This window comes from Sesamum indicum, linkage group LG5 (genome assembly GCF_000512975.1).
Source record: "Sesamum indicum cultivar Zhongzhi No. 13 linkage group LG5, S_indicum_v1.0, whole genome shotgun sequence".
In the NCBI taxonomy this organism is placed as follows: domain Eukaryota; kingdom Viridiplantae; phylum Streptophyta; class Magnoliopsida; order Lamiales; family Pedaliaceae; genus Sesamum; species Sesamum indicum.
This window is the reverse complement of record NC_026149.1, coordinates 1,016,431-1,037,220: the sequence shown is the minus strand read 5'-3', so window position 1 is coordinate 1,037,220 and position 20,790 is coordinate 1,016,431. Positions and strand designations below refer to the sequence as shown.

At 39.1% G+C, this 20,790-nt stretch overlaps 3 protein-coding genes across 4 annotated transcripts; 1 reads left to right on the top strand and 2 right to left on the bottom strand.

Moving 5' to 3' along the window:
* Positions 735 to 2,425, bottom strand: LOC105161501. Of its 2 annotated transcripts, none has more exons than XM_011079201.2 (4): positions 1,978 to 2,425; positions 1,804 to 1,873; positions 1,622 to 1,693; positions 735 to 960 (listed from the first exon to the last, which is right to left on the bottom strand). In XM_011079201.2, the coding sequence occupies exons 1-3, from the start codon at positions 2,152 to 2,154 to the stop codon at positions 1,644 to 1,646; spliced, it is 297 nt and encodes a 98-aa protein (XP_011077503.1). In that variant the 5' UTR covers positions 2,155 to 2,425; the 3' UTR covers positions 735 to 960; positions 1,622 to 1,643. The 2 variants fall into 2 exon arrangements, with proteins under 2 accessions (XP_011077503.1, XP_011077502.1); XM_011079200.2 differs by having other exon boundaries at positions 735 to 944; positions 1,978 to 2,422.
* Positions 3,248 to 11,255, bottom strand: LOC105161500 (protein SCAR2). The gene is made up of 9 exons (XM_011079199.2): positions 10,888 to 11,255; positions 9,181 to 9,344; positions 8,766 to 8,889; positions 8,565 to 8,688; positions 7,972 to 8,033; positions 4,182 to 7,881; positions 4,010 to 4,093; positions 3,822 to 3,926; positions 3,248 to 3,729 (listed from the first exon to the last, which is right to left on the bottom strand). The coding sequence occupies exons 1-9, from the start codon at positions 11,040 to 11,042 to the stop codon at positions 3,679 to 3,681; spliced, it is 4,569 nt and encodes a 1,522-aa protein (XP_011077501.1). The 5' UTR covers positions 11,043 to 11,255; the 3' UTR covers positions 3,248 to 3,678.
* LOC105161499 (short-chain dehydrogenase reductase 2a) lies at positions 17,790 to 19,041 on the top strand. The gene is made up of 2 exons (XM_011079198.2): positions 17,790 to 17,924; positions 18,036 to 19,041. Exons 1-2 carry the CDS (start codon positions 17,836 to 17,838, stop codon positions 18,847 to 18,849), a joined length of 903 nt encoding a protein of 300 aa, XP_011077500.1. The 5' UTR covers positions 17,790 to 17,835; the 3' UTR covers positions 18,850 to 19,041.

Genomic DNA, 20,790 nt, shown 5'->3' with positions numbered 1-20,790 from the left:
ACTTATAATATTATAATATTAGTAGCTCTTAATGTCTTCAATCATAAATTAATTGTTTCAAAAAATTATATTATGTAAAATAGATATTGTTGAGTAGTGATATGTTATATCTTAATTTAGAAGAGCATAGGCCAAACTAGTGATTCACAATTTTGTTATACTGAACTTTGACTCCAACTATATATTCATCAGACACTGATAAATCATTAAGTAAACTCATCATTCATATTTATATTTCCAAAACAAACATGAAAAACCCATCCTAAATTAACAAGTATTAATTTAAGCCAACTAAACATAAAAAGTAGCAGCACCCAATAAATCAAATTGGTGACCTGCAATGTTTTTGTTATCAATTCATCATCATCATCTAAATAATAATGTAATTCCGCCTTTTGATTTAGTCTATCACTTTGACTTTTTCTAGGAGAAAAAAGTGGCAACGCCCTACTAGACTACTACACAAACAATGTTAGCTTTTTTTATTTGTTTTAACAAAAACAGATTATGGGGAGAATAATATTATTCACCACCCTCACCCTCACCCTCACCCTCACTTGTTTGTTTTGGTAACATTTGAAACAAAGAACGAAACCTGCACATCCCCTCAAATTCAAGCATATCCTTTTTATGTTGCTAAATGATCTGAGTTTCGCTTCCCTTCACATCCTATATATTATATAAACTAAACTTCGTATTTATCATTCCATCACAACGACAGCAGCAGCAGCACATTCACTACATCTTAATTTTTCTGATTAAAACAAATAATAAATCCTGCCAATATGATCACAACATCTTAATCCACAACTGTCAGTCCATATATCACAAATCACTACATATACACTTGCATCCTAATACCATCCAATAATATAATATAAATTTAGCAGCCATGAATTCTCATCTCGCCAGGCAGGAGACCATCACCAACTCACTTCAGGACCCTGCAAAAAGTTCAGACTGCCAGTGCTAAGTCATCTATCTATCTATCTGTAGTAATAATCTCCGTTCCTGTTCAACAATAAATACAAGTCCCAACCAAGACGCAAGAGCAAAACACAGACCAATCAATGCTAGAAATATTCCTGATGCAGAACACGAGCATTACCAAACACAAGGGTAAGATCATGAACAAATTTGCATAATTTCCCTAAAAATGGTAATTGAATGTGCTAAGATGAAATTTAGAGCCAATATGTTATGGTATTTGGGCCAACAAGCTTGTCCCATTTAGACTAGTTATCTAATTCACTCTATGTTGGTTGGTGCAGGTGCTTAGATATCTTTTGACAATGATTGTATGTGGTAGTGATGTATATGTGATGGCATAATATCGTAAGCAATTCGTTTGATGCCTTCAAAAAATTAGTGTCAACAAGATCAGAAGCCCTTGGCACAAAAATAATTATGAAAAGAGAGTCAAACAATCTGATTTTAGAAAAAAAAAATCAGCTGAATTAATGGTAACTGGTGTGTCAAATTCAGAATCTAGAATAATATCATGATGTTTACTAATGATAAGTTACAAATTACGTACACTACCTACCAATTGAATCAACCTTCAGATTAACACAGCAGGAAGACTACCACATATATAGAGCTAGCTACAAATGCAACGCACCTTCTATTACAATGCATCTAACTCAAGAATCACCGGCCATCTCATCTGAATCTGAATCACTCGCATTATAACCTGGAATAGTCACAAATTGCATAACATCTGATATTTTAAACCAAAAGACGAAGAATACTATGAAATACAAAAGTTGAAATCTGGTAGTTAAGGCGGACACCGGAGCTCACCAGGACGTTTATTGCTAACTTTCCACACTGAAGACCTCATTCTTGACGCCTTTGTTATCCAAATTCTTCCCTAAGTTTCAAATCCCATAATTCAGAAAAAACCAAAATAGCCGAGTATAAGCCGAAAAGGGAAAATTGTTGGAAATATAAAAGAGAAAAATAAATAAATAAAACCTTGTTAGCATCTCTGGCAACGCCATAGCCACTATAGTACATCTGGGCCACAAGGACCTGCATGTTGATATCACCAGTTCTTGCCTCCTTAAGCGTGTCTTGAAACCACCGCTTTATGCAATCAGAAACCACCACCGATAGCGGCAGCCTTGGCTCTCCACCTTCCTCCGCCTCCATCCACTTCGCGTTAGCAAAGTTATCCTTCAGCTTCCGCCTCCTTTGGGTGAACTAACTTAACTGTGAAGATGATTTTCCAATATAAAGAAAGAAACAAAAGAATACTAACTATTTCTTAATTAATTGTGTATATATATATATATATGTATATGCATATATCTCTTGTTGGAGTCATTGAAGACTATTTTTTGTTTTTGTTTGGACAATAAAGGTACATAGATAGGAGGGTTTTGAGGTAGGGGATGAATGATGATGGGATGGGTGACTAAGTTTATTGGTCTCCCGTTCAGTGTCATGGAAAAGGATACATACAGCTTTTGGACTCGGACCCTCAGCCAATGCCAATCACTTCTTTCAGTTTTGGACAAACCAATCTGAACCTGGGATGGAACTGGATCGCTAAACATTAGGCATTGTGGGCCTATACTTCTTCCATCCCGGGACCCATGGAAAGGAGGTCCAACATCAAAATCGCAAGACAATTCAAGTAAAAGACCTTCCGTATCTTCACTTCCATATACCTTAATTTTCCCCAAGTAATAAATTAGAAACTAGAACGGTCCACACGTCGCTCCTATTGACAATGATGTCTCACCACAAATGTTTCTCTCTCGTTGCACTCACAAATAAACCCACCTAAGCTAGAAACAACAAAGGTCCTCCCAAATGCTTTTGAGGTCTTCTTGTCTCACTGTTTAAACTTGTAATCCATCTCCCACTCTGCTATTTTCATGTGTCCCTCCCTTCTTTTAACTAATTTAAGTAGCAGTGAAACCTTTCTTTACATGTTTGCTCTGAATTTGAAAGAAAAATTTTCCAAAACCACCAAGAAAATATCCAAGGAGAACTGATTTTTCCAGGGAAAGTGGATCCCTGCCTCTGCCTACCGTCTATATCCGTTGAGGACCACACTGGTGGTGGCCGGTCACTTGTCAACATATCCAGCCGACTGCCTACATTTCCTTGCTTCAAGACATTTCCAATTCTCCACAACTGAATACATTGCACAAAAAAGTCCTATATTGGAGCATTTTAAGATTCAGTCATCTTCTAACGGAAGATATATAGGAGATCAGCTCGCAGAAGAATCCGCTTCACATCATCTCCAACTTTACCAGATTTCATCAATAAATCAACCAGTGAATTTCAGTTCCATACAATTTATGTGAATGTGAAATGTAACTAGTTTCGACAATTACTATTTTCTTCTTGTACTTGGTGCAAAAATACATCTTATGATAAGCGGAAAACAATGTAAGTATTTACCCTCAAACATATACATACAAATTGAATCATACAAGCTTGAGCCTTGCATTGTCCGTGCATCAAACATATTTACACCCACCTGTCACTGTTGGCTGGAAACGACATCCATAATTGGCTTCTTCAGAGAGCACGAGGGGATTGGAAACAATGGACCCAAGGATCAAGACATGAGTTTATAGTTCATGGTAGAGGAAGGTACAACAAATCACCTTCTGCTCATCTACAGAATGCTTTATGAAATATAGCCACTGATGATTTTCACGAGTCACTCCAATTATCTTCTTCATCTTCATCACTACCAGCCAAGGCCTGTAATATTGCATCACTTTCATAAATAAATTTGAGTTTAACTGGCACAAAAACTACAACATCAATGTTTCTAGAAAGAAAAAAGAAGGGACCTGGCGAATTGCATTTGCTTTTTCCAAAATTGCAGCAAGTTTAAGGTTGGTTTTAGGACCCTGAATGCTAGGCCTTGTTGTGACTGCAGGTTTCAAGTTGAAGGACTGTCCCAATCAAGGGTAGTGAGTACTTTGTAGAAAATAATGGTAAATAACATTAAACAAAAAATCAATCCATTTACTCTTACCTTGGCCCTTATTTGCTCCAAAAGTGAATCTCTTTCATCTACCTTCTGTAGTTGAGGTCTAACTCGTTCTGTAACTTTCCGTAGCTGCAGAATGGTTGACATTTTGAATAATATGCACATGAGAAACCAATTTATGCATTCAATTAAGAATGAGGAACCTCAGTGTACTTACTTTGCTCTTATCAAGAGCAGCAAGATCATCAACGAGAGGATTGCGAGGCCGGGGCAGCTTCACCATTCGAATCCCATTTGCAACTCCATCTTCCTCAGCTGGTGGTGTAACTACACTCTCCAAAGTAGGCACGACAAGCTGTTTCTGGTCATTTTCTGTCCTTGGTTGGAGGTCGATTGTCTCATGTATGGAGTTAGCCTCCGAAATAGAAGAGTGCTCAGCCTTCACTTCTTTTGATGTGGTTTCGGGGACAATCTGAATCAGAGAGTGGTTCATCTCTTGAAGTGAAGAACTAACATCGTCAGTGGACGTGGTACTCGAGGCGACTCCTTGTGGGGGTAATTCCTTGTGTTTCAGAGAGTGGTCAATCTCTTGAAGTGAAGAACTAAAGTTTTCAGTGGATGCAGTACTTGAGGAGATCTCTTGTGAGGGTAATTCCTTGTGTTTCAGAGAGAAGTTCATCTCTTCAAGTGAAGAACTAACAATGTCAGTGGATGCTGAACTTGAGGAGATTTCTTCTGGGGGTAATTGCTTGTGCGTCAGAGTGTGATTCATCACTTGAAATGGAGAACTAAGATCATCAGTGGATGGGATACTTGAGGAGATATCTTCTGAGGGTAATTCCTTGTGTTCCACATTCTCTCCCTCTGTGGTAGCCGAGGCATGCTGAAGCTTTCCCATCCTCCACTGAACTGGAGGGAGAGGTGGCAATGGAGGTAATTCATCTAAATTGATCTGATTTGTTACGGAGAAAAAACTAGTTGGGGGAAGTGTGGAACCTAAATCCTGGGGATACCCAGAGATATTATTGTCATAGCTTCTTACTCCCGGAAGCTCTAATGTTGACGACTGACAGTTAACAAGTGAAAACATGAAGGTAGAATTGTTGTCTCCTTTGAGATCATCATGACTTAGCATTTGCTGGGGATTGATGGGCAATAGAGATGACAACTCTGAACTCTTTTCACCAGAATCCAGCAACTCTTGATTAAGTTGATCAGGTGGTAACTCAATCATTTCAAGTAACATCACTTCTTCAGTGCCATAATCAACAGGTAACGACAGGGCGTCAGAAACTTGATTTCTGACACCAGTTTGCTGGAAAAAGTCCTTGTCTGACTCCATGAAACTTTGCCCTGTATGTGGCTGAATCTGGGTAGCACCGAAAAAACTGAACTTGTGCTCAACTTCAGAGTCCACGTATGGATTAGAAACAGTATCTAGTTCTTCTGATTTGGGATGATCATTATTGATTGTGTTGCAGAAGTATGTGTGCAAATCTGATGTAACAGATTCTGTTTCACCCACTTCCTCCACCAAACGTGACTCCTTACGACCACCTGATATTGAATTCTCGCCTTCTTCGACTAAGCCAGATTCATTATGACTTCCTGATAGACTATCCTTGTCATTCGCAAGCACATCCAGACCTGAATCCTCAATGCAAGGAATATGCTCTTTGACCAATTTATGGAGACCCATAGGTAAATTATCGTTCTCTATAATAGCATCATCAGAACCTGTAGGCACACAAGAAGCCATCTCTGCCTCTGCACTCTCTGATTGATATGTCCTGGAACCAGCCTCATCCAACACCACATGCACCTCATCCGATGATTTCACATCTGCAGAGCTAGACATTTCAGTAATTTCTAGTCCAGTGGCACCCCTGTATTGGTTGATCCCGTCTTTTTCTGCAGTTGCCGGTGTATCTGTTAGGTTTTCAAGATTTTGTGGAGTACAACATGAACTTTCCAGAGCTACAGAATCATTGCATGTAACATCATCCATTGTCCCTGAGCCCTGCAACCCCACAACTTCACAAGATCTGGGAATTCCAGGTTCAGGAACTACATCAATTGTTGCCTGCTCTTCAAGAATAACAACTCTGACATTAGCATCAAGACTTGCCTCAGGACAATCAGGAGTGTCTTCTACAAGTGATAAAATCAATGTGTCTGAGGTAATCTGATTGTCAACAGAGCTATGAGAGTAATGGTCTTCAGCATCTACAGTTTCACCACTGGAAAATGATGAATCCACAAGTTCCTTTCCACAAGATGCCTCATTGATGCATGAATAATGATTTGAAGCATCAGAAACAACATTCGACTCCTTATTATCCAAATCATTGTGCAGTGTTTCTCCAGTGGAAACCATTGATGTAATATACTCTTGGTTATGCTCCATATCAGTACTCTCAGATGGAAAGTTTTCAGGCAACTTCAGTACCTCATCATCCAAAATACCTGGAACTTGTCTCTCAGCGGAAATCATCTCTGCAGTATCATGTCTATTCCGAGAAAGATCATTGCACATATTTAATGCAGAAGTGATGTTCTCAACCTGGTTAACATCCTCCACATTGGAGTCATCTTCATGCACCAAATAAGCAGATACTGCAGCTGGACCATTCGTGGAGTCGGAGAGGATATCAGAGACAGTAGAAACACTGGGTGCATCTTCACCATCTGGCTCATTCACTAGATGTTCTCCAGAAAAGGTTACTGGAGAATCATCTCCTAACTGTGATTTGGAATCAGAGACACTGGGAGAACTTGGGGAATGCATAATCAGGTTCTTTTCCATTTCTTGGTCCTCTACTGAGGCTGCTTCATTTGACATAGCTCCCGTTGCCCTATCTTCTCTCATGCTGCCTTCTGAATCACAATGTGGAAAAATGGATGTTGAATCATTACTGCAGAAATTAGAGGTCAGCTGCTCAAAGTTAGGCCTGTGGTTGGTGATTTCAACTTTTCCAGTGCATGTACCATCAGAAACCACAGGTCTTGGAGGTTGAGCTACTGGAAAATCTTCGTAAGCAGTTTTCTGGTAAGATGATGCATCGAGTATCGCAATGTCAGGGATATCAGAAGATGGAAATCCTTCACCAGAACATTTTTCCACTTGTGGGTTTTCAGCTGAGATTCTCTGAGAACCAGAAGACAAACCTCCAGCTATAACTTTTTTGGATGGGTTGCTTCCCTCATCGGATATAGTCGAATCACCAGTTGATTGGGAATCTGATGACTGCGTGTGAAGATGTTCTTCATTTGTATCAGAAATCAACAGTTCACTTCTAATATAGCAGGAGGTAAAATCTTTCTTCACCCTGAGCTCAGAGTCTGTTTCCAATTCTGACTCAATAGTTGAAGGTGCATCCACATAATTGTCTATCTCACTGGCAATATCATCAGATTGATAACCAGTTAAGCTGCCTTCTGTTTTGCCCTCTCCATCTACAGCTATATCCTTCTGACCAGTCTCCTCATCAAGAGTAGATGAGATTCCATCTGCTACGACATTAAGATATGAATTGGGTGCATCACAGATTTTATCATCTGCAGGAAGCTCATTCATCTCATACATGGATGTACTCGACATAATTTCCACTCTATCTGGTTGTGGAGGACTTCTTTTTCTCCCCATGTTCTCTGTAGCAGGCCTAACTGATCTGACATCAAGTACCTTAAGATCAGATCCATTGTGATCATTTGCAGGCAACTCCAATGGTGAACTGACAGTGATTGCTTGAAGCATTTTATGCTCTGGCGAAGGAGTCTTCAATATTTTCTCCATGTAGCTCTTCCCAGTTCTTGTGTCAAATGGAAATCCATTCAGCCTCCTTTTTAATTTCACACGACGTGTAGAGTTGTTAACACCATTGTCAACTGCCTCCTCAAGAAAAAGCTGATGGAGTCTGTAAGAGTTAGTATAAAATATGAGACACATCTTACTCCTTGAGCAACCACTGAAAAGATCATACGTGGCAAAAGAAACATAATCTCACTTGGCATGTGATGTAGGTAAAACTTCAGGGGTTTCTCCATTTCTCCAGCGTGGCCCTTTCTTCTGTTGAATATGCAGACAAATGATAATATTAGCACGGAATGCATATCAATAACTGGGCAACATAGGCAGTGTGACAAAGAGTCCACTTATTATTGGACAAATTTCTCCATTTTCTTGATAAGAAGAGAAATAAAAAGAAATAGCTTGAAGATTTACACTGCTGCCATGTATTCCGGTTATCCAGGTATGCATTATACTACCTGATGCAGCATAATCTGATGATTGTGCAATTGAGGGGTCATCAATGTCAGCCATATGAAAATCAAATTTTCACATTAATATAAGAGAATTGATGAACTTCTGAGATGAAAGAAAATTAATCACCAACGCAACTATTCTAGTCAGGACAAGAATTCTTAGAATATTCTGGTCATAATTTGGATATTTTATACTACTATATCTTAAGATTTGTGATGAAACACACACACACACACCATCGCTGCAAAGCCAAATGCTAACTTTGGGAGCAAAGAACTTCTATGCAGCAGTATCCATTAATTGTGGGGAACTAAATCTACGTTAAGGAATTACCTTTGCTTTGCGGATCTTCTTCTCCCTCTGCACATCTGCACCAGTAACTTCAGGGTTTTCCACTTTAAAAAAAGAAGGATCGGTGTACCGTTTTAGACATGCTCCAGCACCCGCAACGTCAAACCTAAGTTGTTGATTCCATTTGAGATACTTTTTGAGAAAGATACATTAGTCAACATCAAAGTGAACAACAGATCATACTTGTCAAGGAGGAATAGCCTCGGAGGACCCCTACATTCTTCATAGGAATCCATTACAAATCGAGGTAAATCTCCCTGAGTTACTAGATTCTGGTCCATACGTAGATTTGGATGCCAATCAACACCTGAAACATAATATTTTAAACCCATCACAATTACATCTAATCAGAAAGTTCGGGCATATTTAACTGAAGATGTCACGTAAGCAGAGCCAGCTACTATAAACAATGAAACCGACAAGAACCATAGTTGAAAACCACTCTGAAACATTATCACCAATACTGAAGAAAAAAACTATACCATATATAACCAGGTTTATTAACAGCAGCAAAAAGAAGGATCCATGTAAAGAATTCCTTAAAAAAGCAACAGAGAGGTTGATGCAGGGAAACAACCAAAAGAAGAGCAGTTCTAACCAGCATTGTAAAAGAATGAGGAATGGTTTGTCTGTGAAAGAAATGCTTTCTCAATGGAAGGAACCTCAGCCTCAAGCTGTTGGACTCTGATCATTAAGCCGTGCCCTCTTGCAGCAGTCGCCATCACTTCTTCATGTAGATCATGAAAAATTTCTGCAGCAAACCTTCAATAGTCACAAGAAACAAGCAATTAAAAAGCTCTTCCCACTGACAGCAAATATTTCCAAAACATTAAACTGCCACAGATTGTTGACAAGTTCTATGGGGTTACCTATAGCTCCCCACCTGATGAACTTCTTCAAGAAAAAAGAAAGATTTAGAAGCACAGATGGCCGGACTGATGGATTATCAGCCATGCAATGCAAAACTTTCAAGGGGGGGTAACCCATTCTTTTAGTAAAATTTCTAACTTTAAGAGGTCTATGAAGTTTTGATAACCTCAATACGAACTTCTAGGTGCTTAGGCTCGGTCTCCCAAAGGAAGCATGATAACCTTTAAAGTTCCATTCTCACCAATCACTTTGATGAAGTTGTAAACAACATAAATATGTTCTATAACATACACAAATAACACAAAAACACAGGAACTGAAATCCAAGGATACATTTAGATTGCGTTAAATATACTCTAGGTGGAATACGGCATTTTTCGGCCAAAAATGGTCAATCGAGGTCACATTTTATGTATTCACAGTTTCTTGCTCCAATCATTCTAGCAATGCATTTAGCAAGATGGAATACAGATGCAAGAGAAGAAATAACTTATCAGAAGGCCAATTGACTTTTGAATAAGTTCTATTTCCACTGCCCATTTGATGCTCAAAACACACCCTAGTTTTACAAAAGTTATGAAATACATTTCGCATTACATCATTTCTCATCCATAAAAAAACCGTCAGCATCTGGGATAAGTGGATAACTGTATGGAAACATCATGCACGCACAGAATCTCGATAGTAAAAAATAGCAACAAAAGCCTCCAGTTTGATCACAACCAGTAGACCAAGTACAAACAAAAACTAAATAAAATTAGAAACATCCATCAGTGACCAAGACGATAACTTCAAAATAGATGTCAATACAAAGACTTGTTGAATACAGAAAAAAATACAAACGTAAGTTCCATATCACTAATTCCACTCATTTAGTTCAAGCCAAATTTCAGTCACGAAACCGAATACTAAAAGCTACAAATTAGAAATTAAACAACTGAAAACTAACTTGGCCCTGGTCTATGAGCAGTACAATAACCTACAGATAATTCCTAATTTCCTCACATGTCATAAAACCCCAACATTGCAGAAGGAGTAGATACAGAGAACAAGGGTTCAAACTCGACAACTAACAACCAAGTCGGTAAGGTTTTCACGTCTCAGTTATCAACATAAAACCCCCTAAGTACATCCATTTTATGCAAAATACCAAAGTTGAATTTAAAGCAACAGCAAAAACAATACAAAGCTAATAAATTGGGAAACAAAAAGAAAATATAAACCAAGATTGTTTTCCAGAAACACCAAAATTCAAACAAAAAAACAACCTCCAGGACAACACGAAGCTGAAAGAGAAAATAAAGAGTTGAAGGTGTCAAGTTGACAATTATAGCCTCGAAAAAAACCCTCAATTCCTGACATTTCATCCAAAAGACTCCAAGCACAAAAACAATAAGAAAAATTCACAAGAAAAAAAAGAAAAAGAAAAGACTGACTCAGCGAGGTCGCCGATCTGGCGAAGAACGCCGACTAATCCAGCCATGGCGACGCCTTCAAGCAAAGCTTCTGGATCATCCTTATCGGCGGCTCGATACAGGTCCGGATCGGCCAAGCTGTACTCGTTTCTTATCTCGTATCTACTCATCGGCATTTTGTCTTGCTTCGATGAAATCTCAACTCCCAACCGAATTTTCAATTGTCAATTTTAACTGTGAAGAGTTGAGGAGAGGACTCCAGGGAGATTAGTGTTGACTGCTTTAAATAGCTGACAAGAAAGAAAAATCTATTTAGAATTTTGTTTTACTTATAAAGTATGGTTTGTATGGGGGTGTTGGGTTTGTAGGGATGGGATGGGAATGCGTGAAATAAATAAAAATGGTGCGGTTGTGCAATTTAAGTCTCAGGCGCGTTTGGAGGCGTTCACAGTGGGCATGCGGTGTAGTGGATCCGTTATTTTTTGGAGAGGCGTAAATTCTTAAATTGATGATAATTTTAGTTTGGAAGATTGAATTAAGGTTGATGTTGTCATAATTCAATTTGGTTTGTCTTATTGTTGACTTTGAGTATGTACTCTCAATGGCATTGAGCATTGAGTTATGTTATGACTTATGTGATGGGAGGGTGAATAGTGAAATTGAAGAGGAAGAAGTGATCATGGTTGGTCACCACCATGCCTTGCATCAAAACCCCATCTTCATTATTATTAAGATAAATATATTTGTTGGCTTCAGATAAGTGGACCCCACTATATATATATATATATATATATTCTTTTGTTGTTGTCAATTACTATTAGGAGGTATATATGTATGATTTATGGGACGGGACAATTACGCATGCAACACTGCAACATATGTGTGTTGTTTGTGTGTGTATATATATATATGTGAGAATTGAGAGAATGACGAGTGATTAATTTAAAGGTTGAGAAGTGATTAGTTTCCGTAGCTCCTCATATGCTTTTGGCACAAATTTCAACACAAACACACACAGATAGAGAGAGAGAGAGAGAGAGAGAGAGAGACTCTTTCTTCAATTCCATTTTAGGGCTGACATATATACATATATAATGATGCAGTCTTGGCTTTAAAGTTAATTTAGGTTTCGCAATTTCTACTAATAAATATGATTGGCATGAATCAAGAGCTCAACCAAAGCCCAGCTTTTCCCTCTCCACTATACCTACCCCCATTGCCCAAATGTCAACATATCTGTCTGTTTACACAACAAATTCAAAAAAATGTGAATATACCTATCTATCTATATTCAAGGGATATATATATATATATATAATTACAAAATCAAACCTAATAAATGAATCTATCTACGTCATCATCTATTAATCTTTTCCTTTCTTTTCACATCTCTACCTACCTATACCTACCTACACAAATACTATTTACTTTTATCAATATACATACAAATATTTGCCAGTCGCAATATGTACAATTATGTATTTTTTAACAAATTAAATTAGAATTAGCCTAAGAAAGCTGCTCAAATGCAGTAAAATTGGACCCACTTGTACAAATTATAGCTCATAAATAATTAAATTTACCAAAATAATCTTAATCTACTACTAAAATAATCAAATGTTATGGGGCTTCTTTAAATAACCAATTCAATTCAGCATGATATGGTCTTTGTAGTTTGTATTAGAGAGAGGTTTGAGTGGAGTCCAGTCCAGTGGGCTTGGACTACAGGTTGGACCTTGGGCCGACCATCTTCAAGAGCTTAACATAATTAATTAAGAATTGAGTATATATGGAGGCTACCTCACCTCTTCCTTGTAATCTTATACTAGCGCTTTAATTAGTCAAGGTCCAATAACATTGTCCATTATCATAGCCCAGCCTTCCATATCTTTAGTTTTAAACCAAACTCAACATAGTATTATCACCCACTTCACCCAGAAGATATCAAAAACTACACCTCATGCGGATACTTAATTTAAAATCTTGATTTATATTGTACGTACGTATCTTAGTGTTAAGTTGTAGTAGAATATCCTTGTAATTTGTTGAATCTGATGAGCTGTGTAAGTATGAAATTATAGATTAGCAGAAAATGTAATAAAAGGAACAAGAATGAATTATAAGGGATTTTTTCCGGAGTTAGTGGGCAAGCTGTTAATTAGACACAACTCAAGTTCCTAAGTAATCACAGCTAAGTTGGTTGACTAACTTGGAGAATGTGTCACATGTCGTCATACATACATATACATAATTTATGGAAGATGGATCTCTCGTCTCTTGTATACTTATATCTTAATTACAACCAGCAGCTATGACTATGATGAATAAAAGGTATTAGGTAGCTGGATCTGACATAAGTTTCACAATTATATACTTTATCTCTTTGTACTTGGCCGACACAAAAGATTAGGAAAAGAGAAAAATGTTTGACAAATAATTTCTCCAAGTAGCTAGCTAACTAGGATTTGGTGCACTAGTACTGATCAGCTTCCAAGTTTCTTGTTATCTGATATGATATGTTTTATGGATGTGATTCATTATGGTCGGTTGACTATCATATTCTCTCACGCAAAAATTCCTAATCAGCCATCTATTTTTGCTTAATGACAAGCCATGTTATTTTTTTTCCATTCTGCATTGTATTTTACCATCGAGTTCAACTCTTGCGGTGTACTCAGTCCTTTTTTTTTAAACAAATTATTTTCTTGTATCTAATTATTCTTGCATTTTGTGAGATAATATTTCATTATGGGCATTTTAATCCGTACGTGATGCGTGCGATTTTAGCACAGGTTCAAGATCTTTGGGTCTTGATATCGGATTTGGGCTAATTGAGTGAAAACTTTTGACAACGAGGACCTGCAAAATAAAAAGTTAGCACTGCGATGCTTAAGTTAGTTCCTGATTTAAGAATAGATAAATACAAAAATGAACTAAGAGAGATATTATGATAAAAGTAAGAATTTCGTATGTAAGAGCATGAAAAGTAGTAGAGTAATGGCAAGAGAGATTCTCGAGTGTGGAAGAAAAAATGGCTTGTCTGTTGAGGGGTACCTTCCTTATTTATAGAGGAGGAGTTCCCCTGTTTTAGAAGTCTTGCTAAGGGGGATTCGCATAGCCAGCGAGAAAGGCGGGATTCGTGGTTAAGGTTCCTCTTTATCCATTTCTTAAGCAGTAAGTTTTCGGATGAAGGGGGACTCCTTCTTCATGTAGACTCCTAGTTGGTGAGGAGTCCTTTCAAGCTGAAGAGTCCAACTTCTTGAGAGCACCAACCTTCCTTCGAGGGTTTTCGTACTAGGCTGATTTCTTAGGCCAAGCTTTAGTGTGGGAGGGCCACCCTTTGGGCTGAACCTACCGAGCCTCTCCCTTGGGCTAGACCAGATCATAGGTGCCCCCTCCTTAGGTCAAGCCTGTCGACCTGGGCGAGCTGACCCTTTCCTGCACTGGCGGGCCTGTGTTTGGGCCTAGCGTCTTTTCTTAGGCCAATCTATTTTAGGCCATGCCCATCATTTAGTCCCCCCACTCTAAGGATGAAAGGTGCCTCCTAAATCCTTAGAGTAGGAAATCTCGCTTCATCGAGAAGGAGGATCCGTCTCCATTTATGAGGGAGGAAGGTACCCTCTCATTCTCTGAATGGAAGGCCTTGGTAGTTTTGGGAAGGGAGGATCTTCCTATCTGGGGTCCGTCCGTCTGTTCAGCTGCTACAATTCCGCACTATTGGGAAACAATGCAGCAACTTTTGGAAGGTTGATCTGACGGTTGCAATGATGGGCGAGAAGAGCGTGTCCTTGATGTAACTGCAACATGCACGTCCAATGGCCTATTCTGCATGGTAACTGCTCCTTAGTAGGACGGTTACTAAAGACGTGGGTTAAAACCTCGGACCGATTTTATGGGGACGTTTCCCTCTCGTATCACTTCTATGCTGCCGCTTGTTCCTCCTTCCAAAGAGGAAACAAATACCTTTCATCGATCTTCCCATGCAGCTTGTGCCTTCCTTCACAGTCGCTATTTGTTGGAGCAAGACAAGGGAAAGGCCACTCTGATGGTGGATTTGATGAGGGAAACCTTATCCCCCGGAGATAAGCAGTTGTTCTCTCCTCTCTCTCGAGAAGAGCTAGAGAGAGTGGGGGCCCTCTACCTCTTTAAGGTATCTGTCCGCCTATGTCTTATGCCTTTTGTTTGTACATTCCTTCCTGATGATTTGTGTTTTTCATAGGCTACCTCAGTCTATGAAGAGCTCTCCTCCAGACTGCAAGGAACCCTTCCTGTTCCTTCTAGTGACGCCCAGAGATGCAAACTAGAGGATAGGTTGGAGCGTGTGGGGAATGGAAATGCTAAGTTGAGGGAGACGAAGAAGGAGGTAATAGGGCGTTGTCAGCAATTAGAGAGGGAGGTGAAGCAACTGAGGAAGGAGGCGGCCAGCCACGAGGGTACCCTGAAGAAAGCAGTGGAGAAGGCTGTGACGGACCTCCCCTATTTTGAAGAGGGCAAAAATTTCTTGGAAGCCTACTGCAAGAGTCATTTGAAAGAGTTCAAAGGGTCCCTAGAATATCAGTAGGAGGTAGCTAAGATAGCGGGGCCCTTCTTCGAGTATAGCTTCTCGCTCTGCAAAGAGCAGTTTCAAGCTCAAGGGTACCCCTCCTGTAGGAGATGAGCCCTCTTTCCTTGACCTTGCCACCACTTGATATAATGCACCTGATCCCTTTGCCAAACCTTCTGTCCAAGGAGAGGGGGCTTTCCCCTAGACTCAGGTTAGTTTCCTTCTTCCTCTTTTGTTTGTATTTCTTTCTTGTCACTATAATGATCGTTTGTGATGTCTTGCAAAAGGAGATTTGGACAACCTACTGAGGGAAACTGAGGCAGAAGTAAGGAGTCTCCCATATAAAGTTGCAATTTATGCCACAGCAGGGGATCTCCAAGGAGAGGGTGCTTTCGAAGAGAAGGAAGAGGGATCCCTCAAGCTAGTGATACAGCTCCTCCTGCCGCCCCCTCACCCGCTGCCGATACTCATCCGGAGAAAGAAGTGGAAGACCCCGCCTGTGGGGAGAAAAAATGATGTAATGTGACTGCTAGTTGAAAATAATTTATTTTCCTTGCTTTGCCTGCTATCCCCCATTTGAAATGGGGATTAAACAATTTTCATTTTCTGCTCCACTGGGATATTTTTAATTCGCCCCTGACGACGCTTTTAGGCCAGGGGCTTCGTAATGCAATTTGATCTGTTTGCGGTTCCTCTTTTGAAATGAGATCATCTTTTTGATATGTTGGTTCCACAGATCTTGTTGGGATGGGGGGTCGCGAAAACCTATCTGAAGAGAGAGCTCCTTGCACTTTTCTTTTTCGTGGGGGGTGTCCCCATGATGTTACTTAGCTGGATATTCCTATCATCCTTCTTGAAGGGTGTCTTCTAGGAATTTTAAGAAGGGAGGTCCTCCCTGTTTTTTTTTGGTAGGTGTCCCCTTGAATTTTCTTGGTGGGTTGGCTCCTTTTATTTTTTCTTGCGGGAAGCGCCTTTAATCCTTCTCATAAGTGAGTGTTAAAAAAGTACATTACAAAATTCATGCTTTCATAAAAAGTAATGAGGCGTAAAGTAAATGAGGGCTTAGGATGGGGATTTCAGGAGGTCCCTTTAGTGATGGAAGCCTGTTTGAGCTTTAAGAGGGCTTACTCCTAAACAAATTTTATGCCTCATATTTTTAAATATATATAAAAAAAAAAACTAACAATAAATAATTTTAGTGTGTTTGGACGTGGATGAATAAGTGAGGTACTGGCGGAACGGTGAAGAGAGGTGGTCGAGTACTCTCTTGTCCATGTGCTGCCATACCAAATTTGTCTACTACTTACGCCTTAATTTCCCTACCTCTCACGTTCCCACAATATATAACACCTAACACTATTTTCGACCTCCTGCTTTATTATTAATTAAAAGGTACTTAAAGAACCACCACATTATATATATCTGAATTTTGACTATTGGCTATAAAAAAACAACAACATACAAATAAGAGTATTTCTTCTAGTTTATTTGATTTTGATGAAGAAAAATATGAATCAGGAAATGTTACTTTAATTATATATAATTATGTTTATATATTATAATTTAGTACTTAATTATAGGTATATATCTCTATATATAATTAGTATTAACTAGATATGTATGGATGTGTTGATCAGTTGAATTACTTAGCTATAATTAGTATTATAGATTATTTAAAAAAAATATAAATATTAATTGTGATTTTAATTAGTTTCATGCTGCTATTTTCTTTCTGATCATGATATATATATATATATATATGTTGTTACATTTATTTTGTTTGTATATACGTGGTCGAAATTTACGTTTTTTAGTTGGAGATAATTGTGTCCACTTAGATATATATATATATATATATATATGTAATTTCGAAGAGAATGATTTAGTTGGCTTAATTAAGGTGAGAAGGACTTGAGTGAGATCTCATTGGATATATTTATTTGAAATCTACAGTGGACAATCATATATATATATGTATAAATAAACTGGATCCGTGTCTTTATTAATCGTGTTGATATATAGGTAGACGTGTATATATATATAGTTTGATTAGAATGTTAATTAATATAAAGTGCTATATATAGTTGAATATGAAGAAGATAAATAAAGTAGGTAGTTGGGGCATGATGAGTTTGTTTAATGTTTGTTCTAACAAATTAACACTTTTGGATACTACAAATAATGCTCAGTTGTTGCCTGCCTTGCTGTGTTTATTAGTTAGAGCGTAGGCAGAGGAGGGCTAGTTAACGTTGGAGAGTGGAAGGAGAGTGAGCAAATTAATTAATATTTAATATATATATATATATATAAAATGCAGGGTGCGTATGAATTGATGGGTGGGTCACATGAACAACCCATTGACCCTGTATTCTAGTTTCCTCCGCCGCCAATATTCTCAAACACAATTAATCATCAAAATTAATATAATGCCTGCCCAATTCACTCCCGAGATTACCTTTCCCGGCATCCAACTCCTCCATAAGGAAACCACTTCTTCTACCATCTCCATCAAAAGGTACCTCATCATCTACACATCTCTCTCTCCCTCTCTCTCTCTCTCTCTCTATATATATATATATATACACCCACACACACACTCCATTTTCAATCATCCTTTTGTATGCAGATTGGATGGAAAAGTTGCAATTGTTACCGGCGGCGCTAGAGGCATTGGAGAGGCGACCGTAAGACTCTTCGCCATCCATGGTGCCAAGGTCATTATCGCCGACGTCGACGACGCACTCGGAATTTCACTCGCAAATTCGTTATCCCCTCACGTCGCCTACGTCCACTGCGACGTCACCTCCGAGGAAGACATCCAAACCCTAATCAACTCTACGCTTTCCAATTACGGGAAGCTCGACATCCTCTTCAACAACGCCGGCGTCCTCGGCAACCAGTCCAAGCACAAGAGCATCCTCGATTTCGACGCCGACGAGTTTGACCAGGTCATGAGAGTCAACGTCAGAGGCACCGCTCTGGGGATGAAGCACGCAGCCCGGGCCATGATCGGTGCCCGCACTGCTGGCTGTATAATCTCCACGGCTAGTGTGGCGGGTGTGATGGGCGGGCTTGGGCCGCATTCGTACACGGCATCGAAGCACGCCATAGTGGGGCTGACGAAGAATGCGGCTTGTGAACTGGGGCGTTACGGGATTCGGGTGAACTGCATTTCGCCGTTTGGGGTGGCGACGAGGATGCTGGTGAACGCGTGGCGGGTAGATGGGGAGGGGGAGGGGGAGGGTGTTAGTGAGGAGGAGGTGGAGAAAATGGAGGAGTTTGTGAGGGGTATGGGGAATTTGAACGGGGAGGCTCTGAGGGCAAAGGATATAGCGGAGGCAGCGCTTTTTCTAGCGAGTGACGAGTCCAGGTATATTAGTGGTCATAATCTTGTGGTGGATGGTGGAGTTACTACCTCAAAGAATTGTGTTGGCTTGTAGCTGTAGCATGTAGGAGCAGCAGCAGCTTATCGCTTTTTTTTTAAATTCGTTTATTTTTCTGAATTGAATTAATTATTAGCTAGCTGCAGAAATTGAATATCATCAGCATCAGTAGTTTGTATGAAATGAAATTTCTGTATAATTAATTATGTGGATCGAGTTGTGATTCATCTGAATTTGGCGGAACGTACGTAAGAGCATATATAAATAGATATAGATATTGGTTTTAAGAGCATATATAAATATATATAGATATTGGTTTTATTTTCACGTGGTTGAAGGGAGGAGAAGATACTAAGATAGGCCATAGTATAGGATCTGTGTTTTGGTAGGTAGGTAACTTTAATTTGTTGCGATAATTTTGCTGATAACTAGTCTCATATGCATGAGAGCAATTTATATGAAGAGCAGGTTGATGAGAATAAAAACTTAGTGTATTTGTACCTGCAATGGTGAAGCACATACAGATATCATATGCCCAGTATTGTCCCAAGTGAATGGGACCAGCCGAGCAGTACTAATAAGCCAGAGGTATTATACACGTGATGATTCAATGCAAAGCAGGGATGATGTACTAGTACTGCCCCCACCATCTAATGCTGCACACTCCACAATTCTTGATTACCAGCTGCTACTACTGGTGGTACTGCTACTGCAGCATGCCCATGCATGCATATATTAGTACCGCCAATCCTACTTATTAGCTAGCACCAGTACGTAATTCAGTAAATATATAATAGATTAATTAATAATACGGGGGTTAGTGAGCGCTGGATCGGAAACGTGTTTCCCATCACTTCCTTTTTTTAGCTAAGAATGAGTGTTAAAAAAGTTTTAAGCTACCAAATAGTCGTGGGCTTGGGATCCATCATCCATGCCAATGCCAATGCCAATGCCAAGTCAGATATGTGCCAATACATAAACATTTCAGTCAGCTTTTGACGCGCATCTGAATGCGGCCTTAGTTTAGACTTTATGATCTGGTCCGGATCCCAACCCCAAAAAAATGGGGGAGGCCCCAAAAGCTGCCGACCCCCCCATTTCCATTATTCACTTTGAAGAATAATACTATAGATATATGAATATATATTTCACATCTGGAGTAGTCGTAGAAAGGTATTTAGTTGTTGAAGTTCTGCAGCAGATGAGATTGATGGGCTGGTCCCGCATTGATTTTGATCCCTGCTTTTTCTTAAGTTGTGGGCCATTCAACTACCTATAAAATTTTGGATTGGGTCTTAATTGGGATTAGTTACAGGCTGACTTCAACTTCAGAAGTATAACAAAAGAGCCTATTATAGGTAGTTTTTTTATCAACATTGGACTTTTTTATCCACATTTTGCAATAAGCAAACGCCGCCAACATTTGTCCATATTCACATTCGTCCAAACAAAATTCAATAAAGTATAACAAAAGAGCCTATTATTATTTTGACTGGGGAAGCCCAAAAGTTGAACAAAAATTAAAAACTTTTCCAAGTAAACTGGAATTTTCTCTGAAATTGTTCCACGTTTTTCATCATAACCCACTTTTCCTCTTCAAATAAAATTCTCACCCTTTTGCAAATTAATGCTAATAATAATGCTGCCATTCAGGATGCAACATACATATATCCATATATGTATATGTAATAAGAGGCGATGGGAGGGTGGTGGTGGAGCCAGCCCAGCCCAGCCCAGGAAGGAGGATTGATTAAACAAAAACAGTTCCCACTCCAGGTGTCCATCGATTTTTACCAGGTGTCGATCTACATGCTTCTGCTTTCTGACAAACTGATTAATTCATTCTTTCTCATTTACTACCTACCTCTTCTTATGCCCTTCACATTCATAAATCATTCACTATCACTCCACTCCCATTTCATTTTCTACTAATTTCAACTGCCGGCCGCACTCCAGGGTAGAACTAGAACTGAAACTTGCAAGTATATATTGCTCTGT